The sequence below is a fragment of the Protopterus annectens genome, chromosome 3.part0, assembly GCF_019279795.1.
Source record: "Protopterus annectens isolate FY-2018-M chromosome 3.part0, PAN1.0, whole genome shotgun sequence".
Lineage (NCBI taxonomy): Eukaryota > Metazoa > Chordata > Ceratodontiformes > Protopteridae > Protopterus > Protopterus annectens.
In genome coordinates, this window is record NC_056731.1 from 868,442,313 (window position 1) to 868,468,320 (window position 26,008).

At 41.8% G+C, this 26,008-nt stretch overlaps 1 protein-coding gene across 1 annotated transcript in view; it reads right to left on the bottom strand.

The window, feature by feature from the left end:
- Nucleotides 1-26,008, bottom strand: part of JARID2 (jumonji and AT-rich interaction domain containing 2) — a 1,781,868-nt gene that overhangs the window by 476,946 nt on the left and 1,278,914 nt on the right. The window contains exon 14 of the mRNA XM_044065716.1: nt 19,297-19,427. Within this exon, the coding sequence (XP_043921651.1) occupies nt 19,297-19,427 (131 nt within the window). The remainder of the gene's footprint in view (nt 1-19,296; nt 19,428-26,008) is intronic.

A 26,008-nucleotide genomic window follows, 5' to 3' on the forward strand; every position in this document is an offset into this window, starting at 1 on the left:
ATATATATATATATATACACACACACACACACAGACATATACACACACATACATGCTAAATTTAAGCAGCCATACTTTAGAGAATTCCTTCACTCTTAGAGCACCTCTTGTCAACCTTTAAAAACTATGTGCACCACAACCCTTTTACTGTCACATAAGCAATAAAGGCAAACGTTTCCTTCCAGACTTTCTGCAGTTACTTGAAGACACCAAAAAGGACTGACCTGAACATCATCATCATCCATACCACCTGAAGGAATTTCACCCTATCCCTTGGCTGAAGTATACTTCCAAGAACATTAACATAATCTTACTATATCAGCTAAACTACAGGAGGTCCCCCTCCCCCTTAATAAACCCTTGGTTGGGTAAATCCTTTCCATCAGTCAGAGATTTGCAAACTTTATAGAATATTCCATGCTCATGCATGCATACACCACATAGCAAGGCAGACTGTGATGGCACATACTTACATGCACTTGTAACCTGAACTCCAGATCACTCCCCTCAGTGGGTACCTCTAGCAATTCAAGAAATAACAGTTAAACCTGGCATGATGGAACAGAAAGAAAGCATGACTACAACCCAGCTGGCCCATGTCTGATTAGCAGTAGAGGTGTTGGAGGTGCCAAACAGGGAATGAAGGGCCTTGAACAACCAACAGCTCACCCATCCTGGTTGGGGAGGGAAGCAGCCTAGTCCGTCACATTAACGATGACCATCAATGGGTAGTCAACTGCTCATGAAAGAAGCCAGGGTAGGCTCGCCCTGTTAAGTGGTGCATGCATTGCTAAGTTGAGGATGATGAGAACAGGAGTACACACAGCACTTCTTACTCAAACAGCTACTGTGAGTCAAATAGCTCCTGAGGTTAAGTGTTAGGAGGGATAGACCTGACACTTCCAGATGAGTATACTGGCCTATGCTGTAATGCAAGACTCGTACTTCCAAGGGAGCTAATAGGCCAATCAAGCTCCTGAATGAAAATGAACATGTTAAAGTGCTCTCGTTAAGCTCAGTGCTGCCTGCTCCTGGAGGAACAACGAGCAAACAGGGCACATGCAGTGGAAATACTGTGAAGGTCCTGGTGGAGTGATGTAACCTGTCCATTAGCGGTATAAACAGTGTTTAATGAAAATAACCAATGGCCCTGTGATGCACTTTATTGCATGCTTCAACAGAAATGCTAAATGAACACGCTTATCTGAACATTCAGCAAAACCCCTGATTCTCCATGTGGAGTGCTCTGGATGTGTTCAATCTTCACAAGGACTACAACAAAATGGACAGAGATCTTGCACACGGGGAAACAAATGTACCAATAGAGTAGCTGGGACAGAGGTTTAATAGTTCAAGCAGAAATTAAAAAAAACAAGTAGTAAACAGGGACGATACAACATCCTCACTGCTAACATACAACATAAACTTAAAAGGGAACTCCACCAGGCGAATGATGGACAATAGATTACCTACCCACAGGAGGCTGTAGAAAGGACATGTCTGACTCATCAAGGAGGTGTATCTTGTAGATCAAGTGACATATTTGAGTACACACCTATTACATTTAACAAATGACTTTTCTTGCTTAGGCAGATTCATTAACAGTAACTACCACAGATAGAGTGAAAAGATAGTCCAAGAACTAAAGTTCATAAGCCTGAATCATGAAGCATTCAAATGAACAGAAAGCCTGATTCTTGGATTCAAAGCAAACACTTGTTGATTATGTGCACCAAGGACCATGTGGCCCCAGTTTCAATGTCTGTGATAAAAGATATTCTTGAAGAAAGAATTAAAAGGCAATCACTAATGGAGTGAGCTTTCACAATTACATGCATCAGTGGGCTGCACTGGCCATAAGTTGTGGCAATCATTCTGAGGAAGGAAGCAAACGTGTGGTGCATCAAGCCACAGGTAGATAGTAGCCTTTATTGAGCAAATGCACAAGTGTGTGCACTTATCTGTGACTCAAATTCCAGGACATACTTGGTATGCTAATCAAGAAAAATCATCTCTACTTGCAGATATTTTGTACCCGAGAAAGTCAGAAGAGTAAATTTCACTGATGTGGAACATTCTAAGACAGTCACAAGTCTTTTCGGGATTTAAAAAAAAAAAAAAAAAGATAAAACAAACAATGGCAGTAGCTGTAAACACCGTACCCTGAATTGGTTCTGCAATACCAATGTTTATAGGGACATGATAAAATGAAGTACTTAGTAGTATGGGTTAAAAAGTATTTTAAGACAACTAAGGAGATGTGGGAAGAGACTAAACACCAAGACAAAAACTGGAAGCTCTGTTTTATGGACAGCAAGATACAAGCAGTGAAAATGTTTTTAGTCCCTTAAGCTTTATACACAGGCCATGCATATTTTTGTCAACCAAAGCAAAAGTTGTGGATAGCAATTAAAAAAAAGAGTTGAAGGACTTTATCTGGGACAGAGAGGTCAACACTCAAGTGGGATTAACTTGATGATTCCAATAGAACAAGGTAGTTTCGGATTACCTGGTTTGAAGGGGTAATTTTAGAGCTACAGTTAAGGCTCCTATACAGAGTACCATCAGAAAGCTATAATTCAAAGTGCAAAGGGCTGATAAAACAGGGGGGAAAGCTCAAGAAATAAGGAGAGACTGGGATTTCGGATTTAGATTCTTAAGAACAATAACTATACAGAATACTATATTCATAAAGTAGCAGAAAGTATTCTAAAAACTAAGCCAACATGGGAATGGAGAAAGGAGATTCTGCAGATAGGGATGACTGCAAGTAGGGGTACAGAAAATAAGCAAGAGGGGTCTGGTATTGGGAGCAAATAACGAGAGGGAAAGGTAACAGAATAGGAAAAGGCCCAGAATACACTTGGACTGCAGGCTAGAGACTTCCTTCACAATAGAGGAATGACATCAGAGTATGGGCAAACAGAAAGGTATAGTGGGATTTTAAGTAAAAGACCAGCAATGGTAGAGTTCTTAGTTAAACCTAGAACAGAAGTTGCTGTTAAAAAAAATGGATAAATTAGTAGGCCATATAAAATATTACACAACAACTATAAGGATCAATTGGAGGAGGTTAGAAAGGATTGGGAAAAAACTGGATAAGCAATTCACAAAAAAACAATGGGAGTATATATGGCTCCAAAATATGCAACAAAGTCTGGAAGACAGAGTCTTTGTTGAAAGTGTTTGCCTAGTATTTTTATACCCCAAGTGGAGTCCAAAGAATGTTTCCTCATGTAGATGGTAAACACTGGAGGTGTGATGGGGAAGAATAAAACTGGGAACATATTTTTTGGGAGCATAATGAGTTGGCAGACTTTAAAAATTCATAGCAGAACATTCCGTCAGAAATACTAGGTGAGCAAATTGGTGTTGACTAAGGAAATTATTTTTTTTAAGCTGTGATACAGATTTGGAATTGACTAGACACAGTGAGGCCTTGTGGAGTTAAATTCTGTTGGCCACTAAAAAAGCAATTATGATAAAATGGAAATCAAAGTCTAAACCAACTGTAATGGAAAGCAGTGAATATAGCAACAGATAAAAACTGGAAGTGGGATCTTTAGAAAAGTGTAGGAACAAATTAGATAGAAAAAAGGGAATTGTGGAAACAATAAATGCAGAATAATGTTTTGGAGGAGAAATGAGGTTTAAGGGGAAGCAGGAGTTGAATGAGTTATGCAATGCTAGAATGACGACTGTATAGAAAATTGTGAGAGATGTATAAAGTTTGCAAAAATATATTGGTATGGTTTGTTTTAATTTATATAAACATACGATTGCCTAGGTCATAAGTGACAATTCAATAAACATGTTTTTTGATTAAAAAAACGTTAGGTGTTGTGACCCCCCCCCCCCCCAACACCTTGGTAATGTGGATCACACATCTCCCTATTCAGAAAAGAGGGGTTTAGGTTTAACTAAAATGTCTTCACTAATGGTATGCTAGCAAGGACGATACAACTCTCATAGCTGCCTAAATTATGCCACTTTCCCCAGATGATTCTTGCCCTAGTGGATCTGGAGATATTCCCACCATTAGAGGCTTAACAATTGGCAAGCACGGAGCAAAGAGCATGGAGGTAAAAAAAAAGTCCCACATCTGTGAGGTATTCTTCATCAGGGACGAAAGCCCTAATGAGGGGCGATTTTCTTTAAAAGACTGCTGTTTTTACATTATGAAGAATATCTTAGCCAGGAAGTCCTATGAACCACAATTCTAATTCCCACAGAATAACACAAGTGGAAACAGCTTACAAATGAACCCTACTGACTAAAAAAAGCCTATGTCACACAGGTGACAAAGATGAGTCAGGCCAACCTGCAAGCTGAGTGACTAAAGTGGCTACAGGATACTGCTCTCAGCATAAGAACCATTTCCATTTGGAAGTTTATGCCAGCCAAGTGGAAGGCTTCCTAACAGCTTCAATAAACCTCTGAGACAATAGCTATAAGATCCAGGAGGATCAAAGGGTCCAAATCAGAAGCCACAATCTGAGGTGGGGTCAATTAACCCTCCCATACATGGAAGACATCCTTGGTTAGAACAAGAGTTTGCTGAATCATCAGAGCCTTGACTGCCTGAAACCACATCTTTCTCGGCCAAAAAGAGAGACATGAATGCATTTTGGTCCTCCTTTCTTGAACTTTGAGACAATATGTGGAATTGGCAGGAATGTAAATAGGCACTACAAGAAATCTCCATTGCCACAGGTGGAGAACTTGATACCTCTACACGCCACTTCCCTGCTGAAATGAGCAAGGGGAGGGGATTAGTTTGTGAGTATCCTATTTACAGAACACATGCACTAAAAATAAGGCAAATGAATCTGCATCAACAGGTAAGGACAACAAGAATATTTCAAGGACTACTAGCTTATACCCTTCCATAGGAACAGTAATGCCCACTGTCGATAGACCACTGCCAGATGAGCATCTCCAGCCTGCAAAATGTGGGCATAAGTCCTTGCACCCTCTAGCTTTGGTTAAGAAACCACATAATAAACATGAGTGATGGACTAGATAAGGTTATGCCACAGAAGCAGTTATGTCTCCACAACTTTCAGGAACAAGACTGCCTGCACCTCACTGAAGAAAACTTTCACCAAGGGGAAGCTTTCTCCTTTCACCATGATAACCTGTAGGTGAGCTCCCCACCCCACTAGGCATCCACTGTCAGAAAATGTAGCATGTCTGGCTGCAGGAATGGAAGGCCAACCAACAGACTGGTGAGGATGATCCACTACTACAGGGCCTAGCAACAGATGTCTGACATCAGGAGACTATCTGTGATCACACAGTATTTCTACAGCCACATACATCAACAGACTGGTGATCATGAAGCCAGAGATGCCTCTAAGTCCATGGCAAACCATACAACCACCACCAGAAAGATTCTGACCACCATAAAGTTGAAACTGATAAAGCAAAGTCCAAACCTGATCCCTGTATTGTATCCAGTCTCCCAGGCTGTCAAAACCATAGCTACTGGGCCCTACAAGGGAAGGAACAACAGGTGCAGCAGGTTATCCAACTCTAAACTCAGAGTCAGGAAGGACCTCTCTTGAGTTACCAGTCACTCCCAGAGACTATGGCCATGGAAGCACCCACTGCAGGAAGATTTCCAGGAATTCTCCAGACAGTTATCAGGAACATGCCATCCAGGCAGTGAAACAAGGAAATTCTTCACTTACAAGGCTTCAAACCCCACACAAATACCCTGGTAAATGCAAAATGTTGTATGGGAAGTCATGCTCAACAGCAAACTAAAGGGATTTCCTGTGTGGATCACAAACAATAATACTTCCCAAGGTGTCCATGTCCAACAACATACAGAAATAAGACCCTAAAAGGTCAAGCATTTAGAACCAGATGTACGAAGTATGTTGGCTGAAGATGCACCAAGTTCAAGACAAACTGTTCCCCTCCTTCCAAACCAGAATGACCTAGGGGTAGAAACTCCATCCCTGTGCTGATATGGAACAATGGCTATGGGCCTCTTCAGCATAGAATCTATCCCTGACCCAAAAGATCTGCATTGGAGGACTGGTCTTGCTGCAAAAGCTTGGTGGTGGTCAATGATGGTCTTATTCAAGGTTCAGTCAGAATAGGTGAATTTACACTGTGCTTATACAGAACAAACTATGAAAACCTTGGCATGGAATTTGCTACATGAAATGTGCTCTTTCACTTTAGATACTTGCTTCTAACCTGACATCAAACAACTAGCAGCCTATTACAAACTGTAGCAAAAAGTGGTATCTTAAAGGCACTGCACAGTAAAGGGGTAAGGTCATAAAGAGAAAGTGAAGATAGGGACCACAAACCATCATTCAGCAAAGAGTTGCAAGACATTTTGAATATTCCTACTTCTGCTATACTACTATCCAAAAAGTGAGATGAAATGCCCAGCGTGCTGAGCTCAGGACGGCTGCACACGTCCTTCACTATTGTGTGATGCACTCCTAGGAAGAATTACTCAAGTAATGCTTTTCATGCACTGTGTGCACATTTGAAAGTTTCCATCAGATGGCAGCAACAGAACTCACATCAACTCTTCGCAGGACATGGCCATCAATATCAGTAACTCACTATTATGCTACCCCAACATGTTCTTCCAATTCCTGGGGAACTACACAAAGCCAGGTCTTCTAAAGTTAAGTTTAGGACAAAATCCCTAAAGCAAGAAGCCAGTTGACTTTCACCGAAAAGTTTTTCTCAAGCTTAAAATGGGAGGTAAAAATAAGTATAAAGCATGATCAGCAGCAACCCAGGTAAGGAAAGGTTAATGTCCACAACAAAAGCTAAACAATCACACTAAAACAAAGGGTAGGCATGGTGGTGGTGTACGGCAAATATATGCCTACATATGAATGCCAAAAAAAGTACAGTTCATAGGTTCATACTAGGCTATCTGCCCGAGGGCATTTACAAGCCTAGCCCATCGTTTTGTGGCTTACGCCACCCCTTAAGTATGGGGAACTATACCCATTATTTTGCTGTGCTTCTGTCGAGCAGTGACACTGAGGTAATCCCTGGGGTATATTTGCGATCTCCCATCCATTGGTCAAGATTTCTCTTGAACAAGGCCAGCGAGGTGCTCTGCCTCACATATACCGGGATTTTGTTCCACAGCATAGGGAGTCTTTGGGTGATGAATCTATCCCTCCAGCACGACCTATTAATAGCCGGGTTTAAGTCCGCCCTTGTGGCTCTGGTGGATCTAGATTTTTGAGGTGAAGCATATTCATCAAATCTGGGTTTGACATGGCCTTGTATGTTAGGCAAAGGTCACCTCTGAGCAAAGCTACTGAATAGAGCTGGAGTTCTTTCAGTCGGGCAGCATAGGACAGATTTTTGAGACCCTTTATCCTTTTGGTGAGGAACTTTGTGGTCTCTCCAGCTGCTGCAAGTGTCGGGTCAGATACATTCCGAATGGGGCATTGTACTCAATCATTGGTCTGATGAGTGATGAGTAAAGGGAGACCATGACCTCCCTTGATCTAGATGAGAATCCCTTCATGATAAGGTGGGCAATGTAGAAGGTCTTCCTAACTACTTTAGCTACATGGGTGTCGAATGACAGACTACAATCAACCTGGGTCCCCAAGTCCCTGATAACTTCTTCTGTGCTCAGTGGATTGCCACCTATTTGGTAGCTAGGGGTAACCTTGTGTTTCCCGGGCGGGTATGACTATGCATTTTTGGCATTTAACTTTAGGCCATGGCTCTGGCACCAGTTATCCGCTTCTGTGAGACCCTTCTGAAGGATATCTGTGTCAGATGTGTTTTCTACTATGGCTCCCAGTTTGCAGTCATCTGCAAACTTTGTCAGCCATAACCCTCCTGTGTTTGCTTGTACTTGGAAAAGTAGATGCCAAACAAGAGTGGGCCCAGGACTGAGCCCTGTGGGACCCCACTTGTGACAGGCTTTGAGTCTGACATGGCGCCAGCAACTCTGACCCTGTGGGTTCTGTCACTCAGCCAGTTTGCAACCCATCTTGTGATGTATGGGTTAACATTTAAGCTGCTGAGTTTTTCAATGATACCCGAGTGAGGTATTGTATCAAGGCCTTCGCCAGATCCAGGTAGGCTGTATGGACTGCCTTTCCCTCATCAATGGCTTTGGTGACTGTTTGAAAAAGTCAACCAAGTTTAAAAGGCATGATCTGCCTTTGACAAAGCCAAACTGGGTTGGATCCAAGGTCTGCAAATTCCTATGTCTTTATTTATGAGGTCCATTATGATCCTCTCCATGGCTTTGCAGATAAGGCTTGTCAAGCTAATAGGCGGTAATTTCCAGGGTCGGTGGAAGCACCCTTTGTGAAGTGGGACCACAGTTGCAGTGCGCCACTCCCTGGGTACATATCCAGAGGTAAGACTTTGATTAAATAGCTGTCCTAGTTGTGGGTTTAATTCCTCATTGAGTTCAGGAGCACACAGCCGGGGACACCGTCGGGTCCCATGGATGCTGTGTTTTTGCTTTGGAGAGCAGTTTTAACTTGGGCGTTGGAAATGTTTGGGGGCTGCAATCGCTTGGTATAGGTATCTCTCCTTTGGGGAGGGGAGAAGTTTGCACTGAACCTGTCAGCCAGTATGTTGGCAATGTCTGTAGGATCAGTAATCTTCACATCATTTTTGACTAGTTCTGAGCATATCTGGGAGTTTCCTCCCAGGTTTCTAACATAGCTAAAGAATGCCTTATGATTGTCTTTTGAGTCTTTAGCTATTTTCTCTCAAAATTTGCTTTGGATGATTTTATGAGAGCTCTTAGTTTTACTTATAGTGATCAAGGGTGTCTTACCTTTTAAGGATTTTGCTCTATCTTGTAGCAGCTTTCTCCTTTGTTGTAGAGTTTGTTTATGGCTGGGGTCCACCAGAGTGGACGCTTGCCTTGGTACAGAGAGTCTTTGTTTTGCTTGGGATTGCCTTATCCAAGCAGTCCTGCAGGTGCTGGTAGAAGGCATTTGTGAGTGATTCAGCGGCTTGAGTACTGTTTTCCGCCAGCTCGGGGCCTTAAAGGAGACCACACTAGTCTTTAGAAGTGTGAAGTCGGCTTTCGAAGTTTTTACTGTGGTCTTTTTATTTCAGGTGGGGGTGGGATGAGGACCTCCAGCGAGATTAGTTTGTGATGTGATCTCACCAGTGAGGGGTATACTTCGTGTTGAACATTGTGCTCCCATGTTCGTGATGATGAGATCAAGTATGTTATCTCCTCTTGTGGGGATGGTGACTAGTTGTTCCATGGCATTTGAGTTTATGAATTCCAGGAACTTTTGGGCTAGGGTGTTTGGGCTTGAGTAGTGTTCCCAGTCTATATTAGGGTAATTGAAGTCACCTAGTATGATGGTGTTTGGTGATACATTTATCCCTCTAGTGTTTTCAGGAAGGCCATGTGAGGTTCCTGAGTTTGTGAGGGTGGCCTGTAACATGCTACAATTTGCAGAGCAGTCTTGCCTATGGTTAATTGCACCTGGATGGTCTCCGATGCATCGTTGCCACCAGTCTTGAGGTGTGGGTGTCCTTGATGAATATGGATACCCTCCTTTCTTGGTATTGTCCGATTTTGGGGCCGAACGCATGATATGAGGTAAAACCTGATAGTGCTGGGGTGCTCTCAGGAGCCTTGAACCAGGTTTCTGTCACAGCACAGACATCGATGTTCTCCATATTGAGAAGGGCCTCGTGCGTGCATTTTGAGATTTAGACTTCTGGCACTGAGCAGCATTACCCTTAGTTTTTTCCTTTTTGTGTTCTAGGGTGGTAGGTTTAGAATTTGAGCCTTGCCTAAAAGGCACTATGGGGTGGCAAGAGCCTTTGCCAATATCCGAATCCAGGGTGACAGGTGCAAGCCGTCCCTTGCAGCAGCGTCGCTTGTCCAGCATGTCATCCCAGGCAGACAGACACTGGATCCCCTTTGAATGACACCAGTGGTTAAGCCAATTGTTAAAGCTGATCATCTTATCTCTGTATTGTGGCATCATTCTTGGTGAAGGTAGGATACTGCTCAAGGTCAGGGTCATACCTGCCTGGGCTACATAATCAGAGAGCTCCTCAATGTCTCTTTTCATGTAGTCCAAGGAGGTACGCCTCAGGTCGCTCACACCAGCATGGACAATGACTGAGTCATATTTGTACCTGCTGTTGAGAGCTTGCGTTATGCTATGTGGCGGATTCTAGCGCCCGACAGGCAGCTTACTGTGACCTTCTCCTTACTCAGTCTGGTGAGCGGACGCCAGTGTGTCTGACTATGGAGTCACCAATGACTAGTGTGTCTGGCATTGTGTTTGGCCTTAAGGGCTGTGACTGTTTGACACTCTGACTGTGAGGTCTATGTGTTGCAGGTGCTGTGTTCTGAGGTGGTGGTTGTTTGGGTGTCTGCTTAGGTGGCCTCTGCTGTTTTGGTAGATTTTTGTTCAGAGCCTCGTATGTCTTTGTGTGTTTATGTGTATGATTTGAGGTTGTGATGGTACTATGTGAGACTGGGTCTATAGTGTGTGTGGTAACCTTCTCCTCCTGACTGGTCTTGCCAGTCCTATGTTGAGAGAGCTCAGCCTCCAGTTTGGCCGTATAGTTGCATCTCTCGCATGTATTTGTGTTTTGTGGGAGGAGGAGAGGGTTGTTCAGGTACATGAGGCAATTGTAACATTGCCTCAAAATTCCCAGGTTCACCAGCTGAGCAGGAGGGGACACTAGCAACTGATCACGACATGCTAGAAGGAATAGACAAAAACTTTGAAAAGATTCCGGGACGTGGGTGACAGAAATGGGGTTTGCCTTTTGGGGTACTATCTATGACAAGAGTGCCGTATCAAGGTAATAAGTACTGTAGGAGCAAGTGCTAGGTTTAACAGATAGAGAATAGTCTACTTGGAGTCAAGTAGAGATGATCTTTTAAGTTATAGGATACTGATTAGATCAGTAGTATAGTTCGAGGAAGGCAGTTTTAAGGGAAAATTTGAAGAGTGTAATTTAGGTAGCCCTAATAGTTTAAATCTGCTTAACCGGCCTGCCCTAGTGTGCAACAGTAGCAGCTCCACAAGAACTGCTAAATCAAACGCCTTTTTATATCAGGGGCTGAAGAAGCTAGGAACTGGCCCAAAACGACCAATAAACTACAAGTTGCTGGCTGAAACCTCACAAAACTGGACCAACAGGCAGCTCAATGCTTCCCACTCCCACTGGATAGCAAAGGAACTTCCTCCTATCCAAATTAGGTAAAGAATCAGTAACAGGAACTGCAAACAAAGTCCAGGGATCAGCAAGCTCTGAAACTGGACTAATCTAGCTTAGCAAGGCGGGAAAACAAGAGATATTTTTTTGTTTTTTTTTTTTTTCAAGAGACAAGCAGAACAGATACAGTAAACACTTATAAATGCTGTAAATCGGCTATCACGGCCTACACAAACAATTTGCAACAGTTACAGATATTTAAAGTAACAAACTGAGAAACAAGTGCAATATCAGAATAAATGCAGAATAAAACAGTAGCAATGTATCAGCAAAACAGGCGAAAATACAGTAGCAAGATAAATAGAAGTGGAAAGCCACAAAAAAATACTTATATCAGGTAAAGTCGCCTTTTCAGGTCTCTGAAGCTTGGATTACTCTGCTGGCCACCACGAGGATCTTGTGCTGAGTAGGTACAAGCCAAAAAACGCTTAGCGTTTTGTATATCAGGGGCTGAAAGAAGCTAGGAACTGGCCCAAAACGACCAATAAACTACAAGTTGCTGGCTGAAACCTCACAAAACTGGACCAACAGGCAGCTCAATGCTTCCCACTCCCACTGGATAGCAAAGGAACTTCCTCCTTTCCAAATTAGGTAAAGAATCAGTAACAGGAACTGCAAACAAAGTCCAGGGATCAGCAAGCTCTGAAACTGGACTAATCTAGCTTAGCAAGGCGGGAAAACAAGAGATATTTTTTTTTGGTTTTTTTTTTTTTTTCAAGAGACAAGCAGAACAGATACAGTAAACACTTATAAATGCTATAAATCGGCTATCACGGCCTACACAAACAATTTGCAACAGTTACAGATATTTAAAGTAACAAACTGAGAAACAAGTGCAATATCAGAATAAATGCAGAATAAAACAGTAGCAATGTATCAGCAAAACAGGCGAAAATACAGTAGCAAGATAAATAGAAGTGGAAAGCCACAAAAAAATACTTATATCAGGTAAAGTCGCTTTTCCAGCTCTCTGAAGCTTGGATTACTCTGCTGGCCACCACGAGGATCTTGTGCTGAGTAGGTACAAGGCAAAACGCTGCTTTTATATCAGGGGCTGAAAGAAGCTAGAACTGGCCCAAAAAGCGACCAATAAACTACAAGTTGCTGGCTGATTCCTCACAAAACTGGAGCAACAGGCAGCACAATGCTTTCCCCTACCACTGGATAGCAAAGGAACTTCCTCCTTTCCAAATTAGGTAAAGAATCAGTAACAGGAACTGCAAACAAAGTCCAGGGATCAGCAAGCTCTGAAACTGGACTAATCTAGCTTAGATGGAAAACAAGAGATTTTTTTTGGTTTTTTTTTTTTTCAAGAGACAAGCAGAACAGATACAGTAAACACTTATAAATGCTGTAAATCGGCTATCACGGCCTACACAAACAATTTGCAACAGTTACAGATATTTAAAGTAACAAACTGAGAAACAAGTGCAATATCAGAATAAATGCAGAATAAAACAGTAGCAATGTATCAGCAAAACAGGCGAAAATACAGTAGCAAGATAAATAGAAGTGGAAAGCCACAAAAAAATACTTATATCAGGTAAAGTCGCTTTTTCAGCTCTCTGAAGCTTGGATTACTCTGCTGGCCACCACGAGGATCTTGTGCTGAGTAGTGTACACTTAACATAAATGTAGATGTTCAAGTGTATTTACTGTTGCAGTCATTACATTTGGGTAATCTGCTGGCAGGTTGCCCTCAGTCTGCCTGAATAACAAAGTCTTGGGTCCTGCGTCGGTTGCTGTCTTCTCTTCCATGACGTCAGGGGTATAAAACATGCAGCAGACACCATTTTATTCAGTTTTTCTTGCCCCAGATGTCAATTGTCCCCCAAATAGGGAGCAAAAAAAAAAAAAAAAAAAAAAAAAAATTATATATATATATATATATATATATATATATATACACACACATACACACACACACATACATATAAACAGAAATCTATATAAATGCACTTTTAGAAACAAACTTTACCTTCATCTAAAAGCAAATACACCACAAAGGCTTTAGTGTATAGTGAAGGAAAGAAAAGGTATAGAAAGGGGGATGGCGGTGGTAATTAACTGCAACAGTGAATACACTCGAACATCTACATTTATGGTAAGTGTACACAACTGTACTATGTTCTTCGTGTTTCACTGTTGCAGTCATTACATGTGGGTAGAATCCCAAAGCTATGGATGGAAGGATGGAACTAAACAGCATTAGGAGCGGCTATAAGGCCCTGCAGAACTGCAGTGACAAAGCCTGCCTTGGATTTGGAGAAGAGAGGCAAATGATTTGTGAAGGTATGAACAGAGCTCCAAGTAGCAGCTTCTAGAATGTCTTTGGTTGCAACCCCTTTGAGAAAAGCTGCTGAAGCAGAGGCAACCCTGGTGGGATGAGATCTGATCCCCTTGGGCACAGGTTTACCATGGTGCAAGTAGCAGAAACGAATGCAGTGGCTTATCCACTTCGAAATAGTCTGCTTTGATATAGCCTTCCCCTCTGAGCCTGCTGCAAATGCTACCAGTAGTTGCTCAGACTTTCTTAGAGATTTGGTCCTGTTTAAGTAGAATCTTAGTTTTCTGTGAACATCCAATGAATGCAGATCCGCTCCCCCTTGTTCTGCGGATTTGGATAAAATGTTGGCAGGTGAATGGTCTGGTTATGAGCCACACTGGACACCACCTTAGGCATAAAAGAAGGATTGGTTCTGAGGGACACCCTGTCTGGGTAAAATATAATAAAAGGCTCCACTGCCATGAGAGCCTGTAGTTCTGAAACCCTTCTTGCTGAAGTGACTGCCAAGAGAAAAGCTGTTTTCCAAGATAGAAATTTCATATCCGCAGTAGCTGCTGGTTCAAAAGGAGGCAGGGTGAGTTTTTCCAGCACAAAATTGAGGTCCCATGCAGGAGTTGGTGATCTTCTGGGAGGCCTTAAATTTTTGGCCCCTCTAAGATACTGCTTAAGCAGAGGATGAGAAAAGAGGGGAGGCTCTGTGTTGTAATGAGCCCAGATGGCAGAGGCATGGATTTTTATTGAAGAAAAAGATAGGTCTTTGTCAAGCATCTCAGTCAAATATTGTAAAATCTGAGGAATATTGGGCTTTCCTGTGTTTGTTCCCTGTGCTTGGTTCCAAGCACAGAATCTCTTCCCTTTATTAACACAAGATTTTCTAGTACTAGGCCTTCTGGCTTCCAAAATGATATCCATCACAGATTTACTGAGAGGTGTTGTTTGAATAATTAATCAGCCAGGCTGCAAGATTCAGAGTTTGGAGCTGTGTGTGCAGAATTTGATTGTTCTGCTGAGACAGTAGATGAGGTATCTGAGGCAAGTACCATGGAGGAAGTTGAGACATATTCCTTAGAAGTGGGTACCAGTGCTGGCGAGGCCAGTCCGGATCAACTAGGATCATTTTTGTTTTTTCCTGTCTAACTCTTAGTAAGACCGTGGAGAGTAGAGGCAGAGGGGGAAAGGCATAGACTGATAGGTTTTTCCAGCTGAAGGATAGGGCATCCACTTTCCATGCTTTTTTGTGATGAGTTCTTGTGCAGAATTTGTCCAACTGATAATTTTGGGGAGAGGCAAATAGATCTATGTCTGGGCTCCCCCATTTCTGTGTTAACATGCTGAAGATTTGTGGATCCAGTTTCCATTTGTGCGGGTCCATAAGATTTCTGCTTAGGTCGTCTGCCAGAGTATTTTGTTTTCAAGGCAGGAATTGAGCTTGAATATATATATTCAAGGCTGTGTTCCACAAGGCCATGGCTAGTCTGCAAAGGGGGTAAGAATGTGTACCACATAACTGTGGTGGTGTCCGTCTTTATCAGTGGTTGCCCTGGATGAGATAAAGTCCTTGAAGGCAGTCAGAGCATTCTGAACAGCTAGCATCTCTTTCTGGTTGATATGCAGATGCATTTTGTTTGAGCTTCATTTGCCCTGAATGCATCTCCCCCGCCAGGTGGGCCCCCCAAGCACAATCTGACGCATCTGTAGTTAGGGTCTGGGTGACAGGGGGTAGAGTGAATGACAGTCCCTTGTTTTGGTGACATGTCTCTGCCCACCAAAGAAACTCCTGTTGTAGACAGGGAATGAGAGGAATCATGGTTTCCAGACTGACAATGTTGATTCCATAAACTTTTTAGGTACCACTGAAGTTTCCTCATATGCAGTCTCGCATATGGAATTAGTAGAATGCAGGATTCCATGAACCCCAAAGCCTGCAGAATTTGTCTTGCAGATAACTGGGTTTTTGTTGCCATCTGTTTGAAGTATGCTGTCAGTTGCCTTTGTCTGGCGTAAGGTAAGCCATCTGGGCAGTTGTATTCAAGCTTGCACCCAGGAATGTAATTATTTGAGAGGGTACCAGTTGTGATTTCTTTTTGTTTATGGTGTACCCTATATGCATGCTAGAAGCCATTTTACAAACGCCAGATGCTGAAGGAGAGTGTTCTTGTCCTCTGCTTGAATGAGACAGTCGTCCAGATAAGGATAAATTTGTATGCTTCTTTGTCTGCAGAATGCAATTACTGGTGCCACGCACTTTGTAAAGACCCTGGGCACAGTAGATAAGCCAAAGAGCAGTGCAGAGAATTGGTAATGCAAAAAAACCTGCTTTGAAGTGGAGGTATCTGCTGCATGACTCCCTTATTGGGATATGCAGGTATGCCTCAAGTGTAGAGTTACTAACCAAGCATTCCTGCCTACCATAGGCAGTAGCTGTTGTAAAGTCAGCATTTTGAATTTTGAAATGTCCAGGAATGTGTTCAAAATCAATAAGTTCAGTATTGGATGCCATGAATTGTCTTTTCTGGGTACCAGGAAAAGTCTTGAATAAAAACCTTGTCCTTTTTCTTTTCTGGTACCGGTTGAATAGCCCCCATATCCATGAGGGACATGACTTGTTTCTGGACCTCTGCCACTGGTTTTGTGGCAGAACTGGCCATTCGTTTGGAAATGGCAAAGTATGGAAATTAAATATGTACCCCTGGGATACTATGTTTAATACCCACTTGTCCTGGGTAATTAACTGCCAATTTTGAGCATGAAGTGCTAGTTTTCCCCCCAATGGGGTTGCCAAAAGATAAGTGCTTGGTGATGGTAGAGGGAAGTCATTGAGACTGCTTACTGTAGGGTTGTGCTTTGTTTCCTCCAGTTTTGGAGGTGGAGGCACCCCCATTGCTTTTGCCTGCAAGAACCCTGTGATTGGTATCTGGAGCCTTTTGAGCACCTGGCTTTGCCTTGAGTGGCTCTGTTGGACACAGGAAAGGACCAATTTTTAGTAGGCCAGTGTCTACTGAACCTGGGTGGCTGCACTTGTAAGAAATATTTTACAGTTTGCATAGATTTAGCTTTGTCTTCCATTTTCTTTAAAACCTCTTCTGCTGTATTACCAGAGTATTATGCTGCAAAGGGGCATCCAACAATTTAGCTTTAACATGATCAGGCAGATTTTGCTCCTTGAGCCCGGCATGCCTTCTAATCACAGATCCAGTAACGGCGGCCTTACAAGAGGCCTCCAAGGAATCAAAACCACATTGCAAAGTATGCTTTCCAACCTGTTCTGCTGAATGCAATAATTCCTGTAACTCTATTTTCCACACAATCAGAAATCAAAATAATTTTCTGTTTCAGTAAGCCCATAACATGCTGTTGATATTTAAGCATATGAAACTGGCAGTTTAAGGCCCTGATTGCCAAGGTTGCAGACGTATAAACCTTCTTTCCCCATCTATCCAGCGCCCTGGAATCTCTGTCAGAGGGGGTAGGATTTTTGGCTGTAGAGGCCTTTACACCCTTGGGACCATGAGAAATAGTCTCAGGATCAGCAGCAGGATTTATGAATAGAAATTTGTGGGAGTCAGGAACCCTGTAATATCTGCCTGGCTTACTAGGAGCCGGAGGCAGGGAATCAGGAGCCATGCTTGATTCCGAAAACACATCAACAACAATGTCTAATACAGGAGGTATTGCCAAAGGCCTATGCTGAGGAACCCTGTAATATCTGTCTGGCTTGTTAGGAGCTGGAGGTAAGGAGTCTGGAGTCAAGCTTGACTCCGAAAACATCATCCACAATGTCTAAAACAGGACGTATGGCTAAAGGCCTATGCTGAGGGAGAAGGAAATCCCTAAGCCTCTTTTTTGATTCAGAGAAGTCCCGACTCTCCCAGTGAAAATGTTTCCTTAAAGTATGCAAAGTCTCTCCAAAAGAGTAATCCTCAGGAGGAGATGCAGATGGGATGGATTCCTCTGCATCAGACTCCTCAAAGTGGAATAGAAAATTCCTGATCAGAAGAGGAATCAAAATAAATGGAAACCTGATCTGAAGATTCATAATCAGTGCCTTGCCTAGGCCTCTTAGCAGGGGGGTGGGGTTGGGAACCCCTGCGCAAGGTAATTAAATCCTCAACCATTTTGATAATCTGTTTTTTAGGCATAGGGGCCTGAGCATGTGGCTCATGCATTGGTTTTTTAGACATAGATGATGTTTTTGACCTTGTTTTTGAGGCTGGCGTCGGTTTAATATAAAAATGTTGAGGCATGAAAACGCCTTCAGAAGCCGGTGCCTGCTCAGTGGCTCCGAACCCATCCAAGGGAGTGACATCCACGGGTTCAATACATTGAGAATCTCGCGGCATTCCGGACTCCAAATGGGTCTCGGTAGAGGCCTGCAACTCAAAAGTAGCGGGTATCAGGGGCTGCAAAAGTGTCTCACTGAGTACTGGCGAACCGGCGACTGGCTTAGGTGAAGCTTCATCAGTTTTGGACCTCGACGGTCTGTCTCTGTCTTTCTTTGCATTTTTTGTGGACTCCAGGAGTCGGATTGCTAACAGACGACATTTCAGGATAATTAAATCTTGATCCAAAATATTTAGAAGCAAAAATATACCGATGCTTAATAGTGCATTGGTTAAATCTAGCACAAAACCGACAGCAAGGCGCGTTGTGATCTGGGCCTACGCAAGGAATACAGTACAAATGAAAATCCTTATGAGGTATTTGCTTCCCACAAGTAATGCAATTATTAACTTTTACTGACATCGGTAAGGAGCAAGAAAAAGTTTCCCCAACAGGGTACTTGGCTTTAGTTTGAAGACTTTGGTTCTGAAACTCGAATGTGAAAATTTCGGGAGTCGGCTGACCAGCACTTGCGAACTGCTTCAGCTTCGGGCACCGCGCGCAAGAAAGACTGAATAAAATGGCGTCAGCTGCATGTTTTATACCCCTGACATCATGGAAGAGGAGACAGCAACCGACGCAGGACCCAAGACTTTGTTATTCAGGCCGACTGAGGGCAACCTGCCAGTAGATTACCCAAATGTAATGACTGCAACAGGGAAACATGAAGAACATCCTCCTGCTAAACTGACTATTCAGATCTTCAGAAAAGGCTCACTACTTTAACAGCTTTTCACAACCAACTCCAGAAGTTTCCCTCCTACTTCAGATGCAGTGAACTTTCCAAACTGTACAGGCTAAACAAGTGGAGACATTACTACCACTCAAAACGTTTCAGCAATACTCCATTTTCTCCCAGTTAAATCAATGTTTAAAATGAGGCACTGGTCAAAGTAGCAGTTCAAAAAAGTGCCCAAGACCACAGAGAACTATCAAAAAGGAAAAAAGAAAATCAGGAAACAAACTCTTGCTCACATAAGAATTTGATGATGCAGTGTGGTCATTGAAAACAAGGGTATGGTGGAAATAAATGCCCACCATTCACCCAAACAGTTAAGTAGTGGCTCTTACTGTTCAGTGTCTTCTGTCCAAGAAATACCATCTTTTTGCCTGGCAAATTACAACAATGAAAAAATAATGGATGCAGGCAAAACTATGATTAGACTATTTTACACTCAAAAAAAATCTATCCAAATGGCAAGTATGGAAAGACATACTTACATGCACATTCTGACTTCAGCTAGTTCCATTGCTGTAGCTGAAGTGCACAGAAAAGCAGGACAATGCTTAAGGACAGCTTCACTTCAAATGCCATCTTGACAGTAAGAGCCTGGTATCCTAATGGCATCAGAATGTAGCCTGAGCTCAATTTGTCATGAGAAAACAATTGTGATTACCTGAGTTCTTGAAGTAGTGAACAGATTGCCCCCAAGGTCTGTCCATTCTCCCGTTTTGTCTCTGCTGTCCCTATTTGATAAAGCAATTTTTCCATTGAAAAAGGCTTGGCTATTCGTCGACGCTTCATTTCCTGCATAATTAAAAATTATAACAGTAAGAAATACAGAAAAAACAGTACAGTGATACTTTCATAAATCAGAGGAACAGTAGTTTAGTGTCAGTTTAATTCTAAAATTACTGAGCATTTTGATCAACAGTGCCTTACTGCAAGAACACACGCTTGTGCCAAGCTTGACAGGATAATGAATTATAAAATAATGGAATTTATTAAGGATGCAAAATAAAACATTTCAAGATCTGTACTAGACAAACACTTCCAAAAGTGATAACATTCTACTAATCCAACCCATAAAACGAAGTAAATGAAATACAGACCATGTAAAATAAAGTTTATGGAGGACAGAAAAGGTCAAAGCAGAAACCAATACCAGTGGAAAAAAGCATATTTTCACGGTTAAAGTAATGTGTTGTACCTGCAATTCTGAGTTTAGTTTCTTCTTAAAATTTCCACTAGAATTCTGCAACTTTCAGCACTTCAATCAACAAAATCAAAGTTACTTATGTTTACTGGGTCAGATAAAAAAAATGGCAGCTGTGTAGTCAGCTTACCATAACTGCAGATGTTAGCAGCACAATTCCACAGTAACAGCTCTGGGTTCTGGCAATGCTCAAGAGAGATACTTACCCTTGTGTGAGCCACCTGCAAAAAAAAAAAAAAAAGCAGGGGAGCAGCAAGGGAAGGCATGAATAATGTACAAGACAGAAGGGATGTTAACATAATCCAGCCTCTAGGGTACTTGGGTTTACAGGGGAAAGAGAGTGGGAAATAGGATTGCAATAATGACCATACTTTAACATCTGCAATTATACAGAGTTGACTACACAAATATACTGCGTCTATTGTGCTGCTCACTGTTGGAAGTCTTGACCTTCGACAAGAGTATTCCAGCTATTAATCTCTGCATATGGGGTAGCTTGGAGTACTGCAATGGAAGGCAGCAGAGCCCTTTAGATGGCCAAAGTAAATTCTGTTCTAGCTGCAGATATCAGGACCAGTCTGTAATGCTTGAAATAAATATGCACGGAGGACCTCAGATGTTTCCAGAACATGCTGTGCACTAATGTCTTTTAGGAAAGCAGTAGTCTTAACAGTGTGAGACCGGATTCATTTTTCTAGAGGCTTTGTCATGCAATTTGTTACAGCAGTGAATGCAGTCTACTATCCACTTGGATATGGTCTGTTTTGGAATCTCTTATTTTCTGTCAATTCCACATAGAGAAGCCCCATTTTTATAACATCTTTTGTTCTGTCTAGGTACAGATGGTTGCAAACTAGGAGCAGTCATAGAATACCCCCCAAAACAAAGGACTAACAGACAAATGACTTATCAAAGCCATGGCTTAAAACTCATGCCAAGATTAGAACCAGTAGTCAGGGATTTGGGTACATATGTAGATTGTAACCTGGACTTCAACGAACATGTATGTGTTTAAGGTAAAAAGGAACTCATTCCATGTAGCACAACTTAAAAAACATCATAGCATCTAGGGCCAATGCAGTCATTTCACTGTATTCAGCCCTCATCAGGACCATCATTAAGTACAACGCCCCCTTTGGTATGTACCTGACCACACATGAAACAACTGGAACCACCACAGAGGTTTCTTACAAAAAGAATACAGGGCATAAACAGCAAGTCCTATGCAAATTGCCTCCATGCCCTCTCTACAGGTCTTGTTTCCTACAGGCTGTTGGGGGGGTGATGTCTGGTATACAAGACATCCTTGGATCCCACTCTGATGGACCTTTTGCACATCCACAAAACAAAACAGCATCAGAATCATTTGCTCAAGGGATTTAAACTTTGCTTATGGCATAAACAGGAAATGTTAGGAGGATAAGTATGTGTTTCAGAGAATTCTCCTTCTCTGGAACAGACTTACCACCCATACAAAGCAGAGCTCTTCCCTAACCCTACTCAAGATAAATCTGGACTAGTGGATAAGAAATCAAAAACATAACCCAGGTGTAGCATCTGTCTCTCTAACGGACAGTGGCAGTCTGTAAATCTTGCTCTAGCTTACATATACCCTGTAAAACATTACAAAGGCCCCCATAATAGTTAGCCTAGCATCCACCTGTGAACCTTTAGTCAACTGTCTGTGCACATATAGTGAGGGTATAGGTATAATTGCTCCCTTTATTTTGGGATGCAGGAAAAAGAAAAGGACTAGCAACCGAACAGCTTGGTTTAATGTCACTTTTGTAATTACCATAGACATTAAGGAGGGGTTAGTGTGCAAGGTGACACTGTCCTTGTGAGACAGGAAAGATTCTTTGCACAAGGTGTGCATCTCAAGTTTTCCCACATGAAGTCATTCCAACTATAGACAGCCTTCCAAGAGAGGAATCGGAGTAGTGAGTTCATGTCGGTATGAAGCTGAAGCTAGAATCCACACGAGATGACCAAGGTCAACAATGCCATAAAATAACTGCTTAACCAATAGTCAAGATAAGGGGAGGGGGGAAGATAAGCAGGCTGAAATGGATGACATGAATTTCAGTAACACAAGTATGCTTCAAAGTGCATGTACTGCTAGCTAATCTATTAACACTGTTCATTGTGCTAGAGTTTCTTTTATTAAGGACCCCACCCACCCCGAGAAAACAGCAAACTGCTGGTGCTCTGAACATTCTGATTGCTCCAAGCTCAACAAGTTTGTTTGATGTGCTGTTACTTTAAGATTAGCATTTAAAGTCTGCTGCATAGCAAGTCCTGCTGCACTATTTTGCTTAGCTGCTCTGTGCTGCATTTCCCTGTTAACTCTCACTGGAATTAACCTTAATGCACTATTAGCATCAGTGAAGCATGTCACACTTACAAAAAGTAACTGGTTAACTTTACAGCATTTATAACTGTTATCCAACATTTTCTATATTTATACTGGTCCCTTGTCTGCAAAGCTGATAAAGGTTGTTACTGGTAATGCAACTTAGTCCTATGCTACGCTAAGTAGTATACTGCAGCATATTTGTTTACAAAAAATTTTGTTACCAACAACAAACTTTTCTTGTTATAACAACTCATTGCTGCTCCTAGAATAGTTCATATCTATCAACAGCTACTAACATACAAGCATCTCTCTGCACTCGGGCTAGTCATTGAGAGTAAACGAAAGTTATGTACTAACCATAATGATAGCTCCATGTTGTCCAATTTTTGTTCAGTTCTACTAAGGGATGTTGGATCAAACCTCAGTGCCAATTCTGAATCTTTTTGGTGCCAGGCCTCTGACTCCTCCCCTACCCATAATTCTCTGAACTCCACCTCTGTACTTCAGATCAAGTTAAGCCACCCTTTTAGATATTAATACCCACACGCAGACCAATGCAACTGTATACCAAGAATATTAATTCTGTTCAAATCTAGCTCCAGAATGTAGGACAGAAAAAAACAGCAGGATTATGGGGAACAGGCAGTAAGGACTGCTCACAGACAGGGTATGCCAGAGTCAACCAGGTCTACAGAACCCTATTTGTGACAATATGGAAGGGGGCAGGTAGGAGGGAAGTTAAACCAAATGAAAATCAGACAACACGGATCTATTATCTACTTTCGTCCGATTCAGCTATGGGACAGATTCCCATGCATACAGACCCAGGTGGTACAAGCAGGGCCGGTGTTAGCATTTTGGAGGCCCCCAGCAAATGTCAAGTTGTGGGCCCCTAGGCACACTTCCAGTAAGTCTTCTCTCAGCCACCTACACTCCTCGTAGCAACCTTTTTAATTCATGCTTTAAACATTTAACAGTAGTACACACAGGCTGACCTGTAATCACTCTACTTTACACTACACAACTGGCCTGTATCATGTTGGCCCATCCATCTCAGAGGAACATATACACATATACAGGTATTGCAACAGTGATACATTACAACAACACATTGTACACACTATGACTAAAGCCATATGGTGCCCTTAGACTTACTATTACGGCCCTCCTCACACACCACATACACACACACACACTCACTCACACACAAACACACACACACACACACACACACACACACACACACACACACACACACACACACACACACACACACACCTCCACTCTGCTCCCCATCTTGGGATTCCCATACTCCCATCTTCTGTTTTTTTTCCTTGCACATTTTAGGTTCATAGGTTCATAGGTTGGTTTAGGTGGCTATCGGCCCTAGGGCCTAGCCAAACAACAAGCATTGCATTAAGGGGATATATATATACAATTCCCTGAATTTTTCTTATATTTACTTTTACTTTCCCTTTTTCAATTTTTTTCAACTTTTCACGATTTTCTGTATGCTCACTTTCTGTACTTTATGAAGTTTGTTTTTAAAGTTACTTAATAATTTTTTTAAAAAATTTTTGTATTTGAATTAATGTAATTATTAGGAGAAAATTCAGATTGTGATTTCTCCTTCTTTTTCCAAAACTGGCACAGCAGCTCCTTCATTTTTCAACAATTAATTCACATAAACAATTCAAAAATAAGGGCCCAAGAAAGCAGCCAAATAAACATGCCCAGAAGAAGGCTTTCTCTTAAGGGATCATCGAGCTAAGGCTAAACAAAAATCATGGGTAGGAAAAGAATTTCAGTCTTAAAGGGTTTTTCAAGACATTTTTTAAATTTTTTGGAAGGAATTTATGTTTCAAAAAAAAATGTTCAAAGCAAACAAAATAGTATTTCATTCCAACACAACAAGTCCACACTGGTCATCATTGAACATAGGTCCTCTTGTCCACAGGGGAACTTATCCTCTTTCTCCACCCTGTCATCACACCACAGCGGAGTGATTGGCACACATGATTGGCAGTGGAGTGGAGTTTTTGCCAGCTTGCCAACACACACGCCCACACACACACACACCACACACACGCACACACACACCACAGCTAGAGGCGGAAACCAGCCACCTGGAGTGAAACTGCCAGGAAACCCACAGAGGAAACCGAGCACCCCACAAAACCCACACCGAGGACCCCGAACAGAAGGCACCCCTATATAGCAGCAATGTGCTTCTGACCATCTAACCACGAGCTTTCAGGCCAATGCATTGCACCTTTTAACCCCCCCAAAAATACAATTATGCCTATCCCGTAACCCCCAAAAATAATTGGGATGAACATAGAGTTTAAAATTGCTACAGTCATGTATTTACAAGTTTTCAGAACACACAGTTTCATGTACATACATATCACATATTGGCCTGTATTGGGTGTGTCCACAGATAAAAATATGTGATATTTCTACACACACACACACACACACACACACACACACACACACACACACCACACACACACACACATAGTACACACAGTTTTGTACTTATTTCACAAATAACAATATATTATGCAATGTGATTTCCATATTTGAGCATCAAACAATGTTGTATGTAAGTTATCAAACAACAGCAGCATTTAAGTAACAGCATACAGCAGCATTCAGAATAGTAAAGGAATAATCACACAGTTTTACCTCATTGATTTTCCTCTTGATTTTGCTCATTTAATTTGATTTCTTTTGCTTTTCTTGATTTTATGCTCATTTTTAAATTCAGACCTTCATTTTTTAATTTATTTATCCTTTATCAAGAGTTTTATTATATATTCATCATTCAATTGTTTTATATTAATAATTAGTTATCTTATTACATTTATAAATTTCATGTTAATATTTAAAACATGTTTCTGATTTGTGCCTTTTTTCTTCTGTTATTTTTTTTTGAGAGATATTGTCTCTTGTTATTTTTCTGTTGGCTGCTTTTATTAAGCAAAGAAGTTTTGACTAGTATCTAAAGAGTTTCTGCTTATCTTTATGCATTTCCATCAATCAGAGTCACTAATAAGAGTTTTTCTCATAGTCAGAGACTTCTCACTGTTTTGTATAATATCAGAGTCAACTGATCAGCCACCGGGCTGTCTTAAGCCTACCTATCAATAATTCAACATCATTAGAGTGTTTGAGTCCTACTCATAAATTAGATACATTTCCGGGCCCCATAGTGAGAAAGATCAGAAAACCCCCACATTTTTCCACTCATTCACCAACCCCAACCCTCTTGCTACAATTATTCAGTTACCTAAAGCTGGCTATGTTGTTAGTTTTAGTGGAGAAAATGTATACCAGCTTCTTATTAAGTATACAAGATTGCTGTACTAGCTTTTGTTGGGCTATGGGTACAAGGAAAGACCTTCCTAAGGATGGTGGAACCAAAGGAAGAATGATCTAGACTGCTCATCAAGCTTATAATGATACAAAGGTCAGGTGGTACAAGGAAAGACCTTCCTAAGGATGTTGGAACCAAAGGAAGAATGATCTAGACTGCTCATCAAGCTTATAATGATACAAAGGTATGAACTAATGACCAAGTAGTGGCTGTACAGGTGATGTCAACAGGTAGTCTACTGGGAAAGGCTGTAGAGGTAACCACTGCCCTTGTATAGTGAGCTGAAGCTGAAGACAAGTCCTTTTTATAGTACACAAAAGAAATGCATTTGGATAACCATCTAGATAGAGTAACTTTAGCCACATATTTACCCAGTCTAGGTTTTGAAAATGCCCCAAGTAATTGATCTGACTTCCTGAACAGTTTTGGTTCTA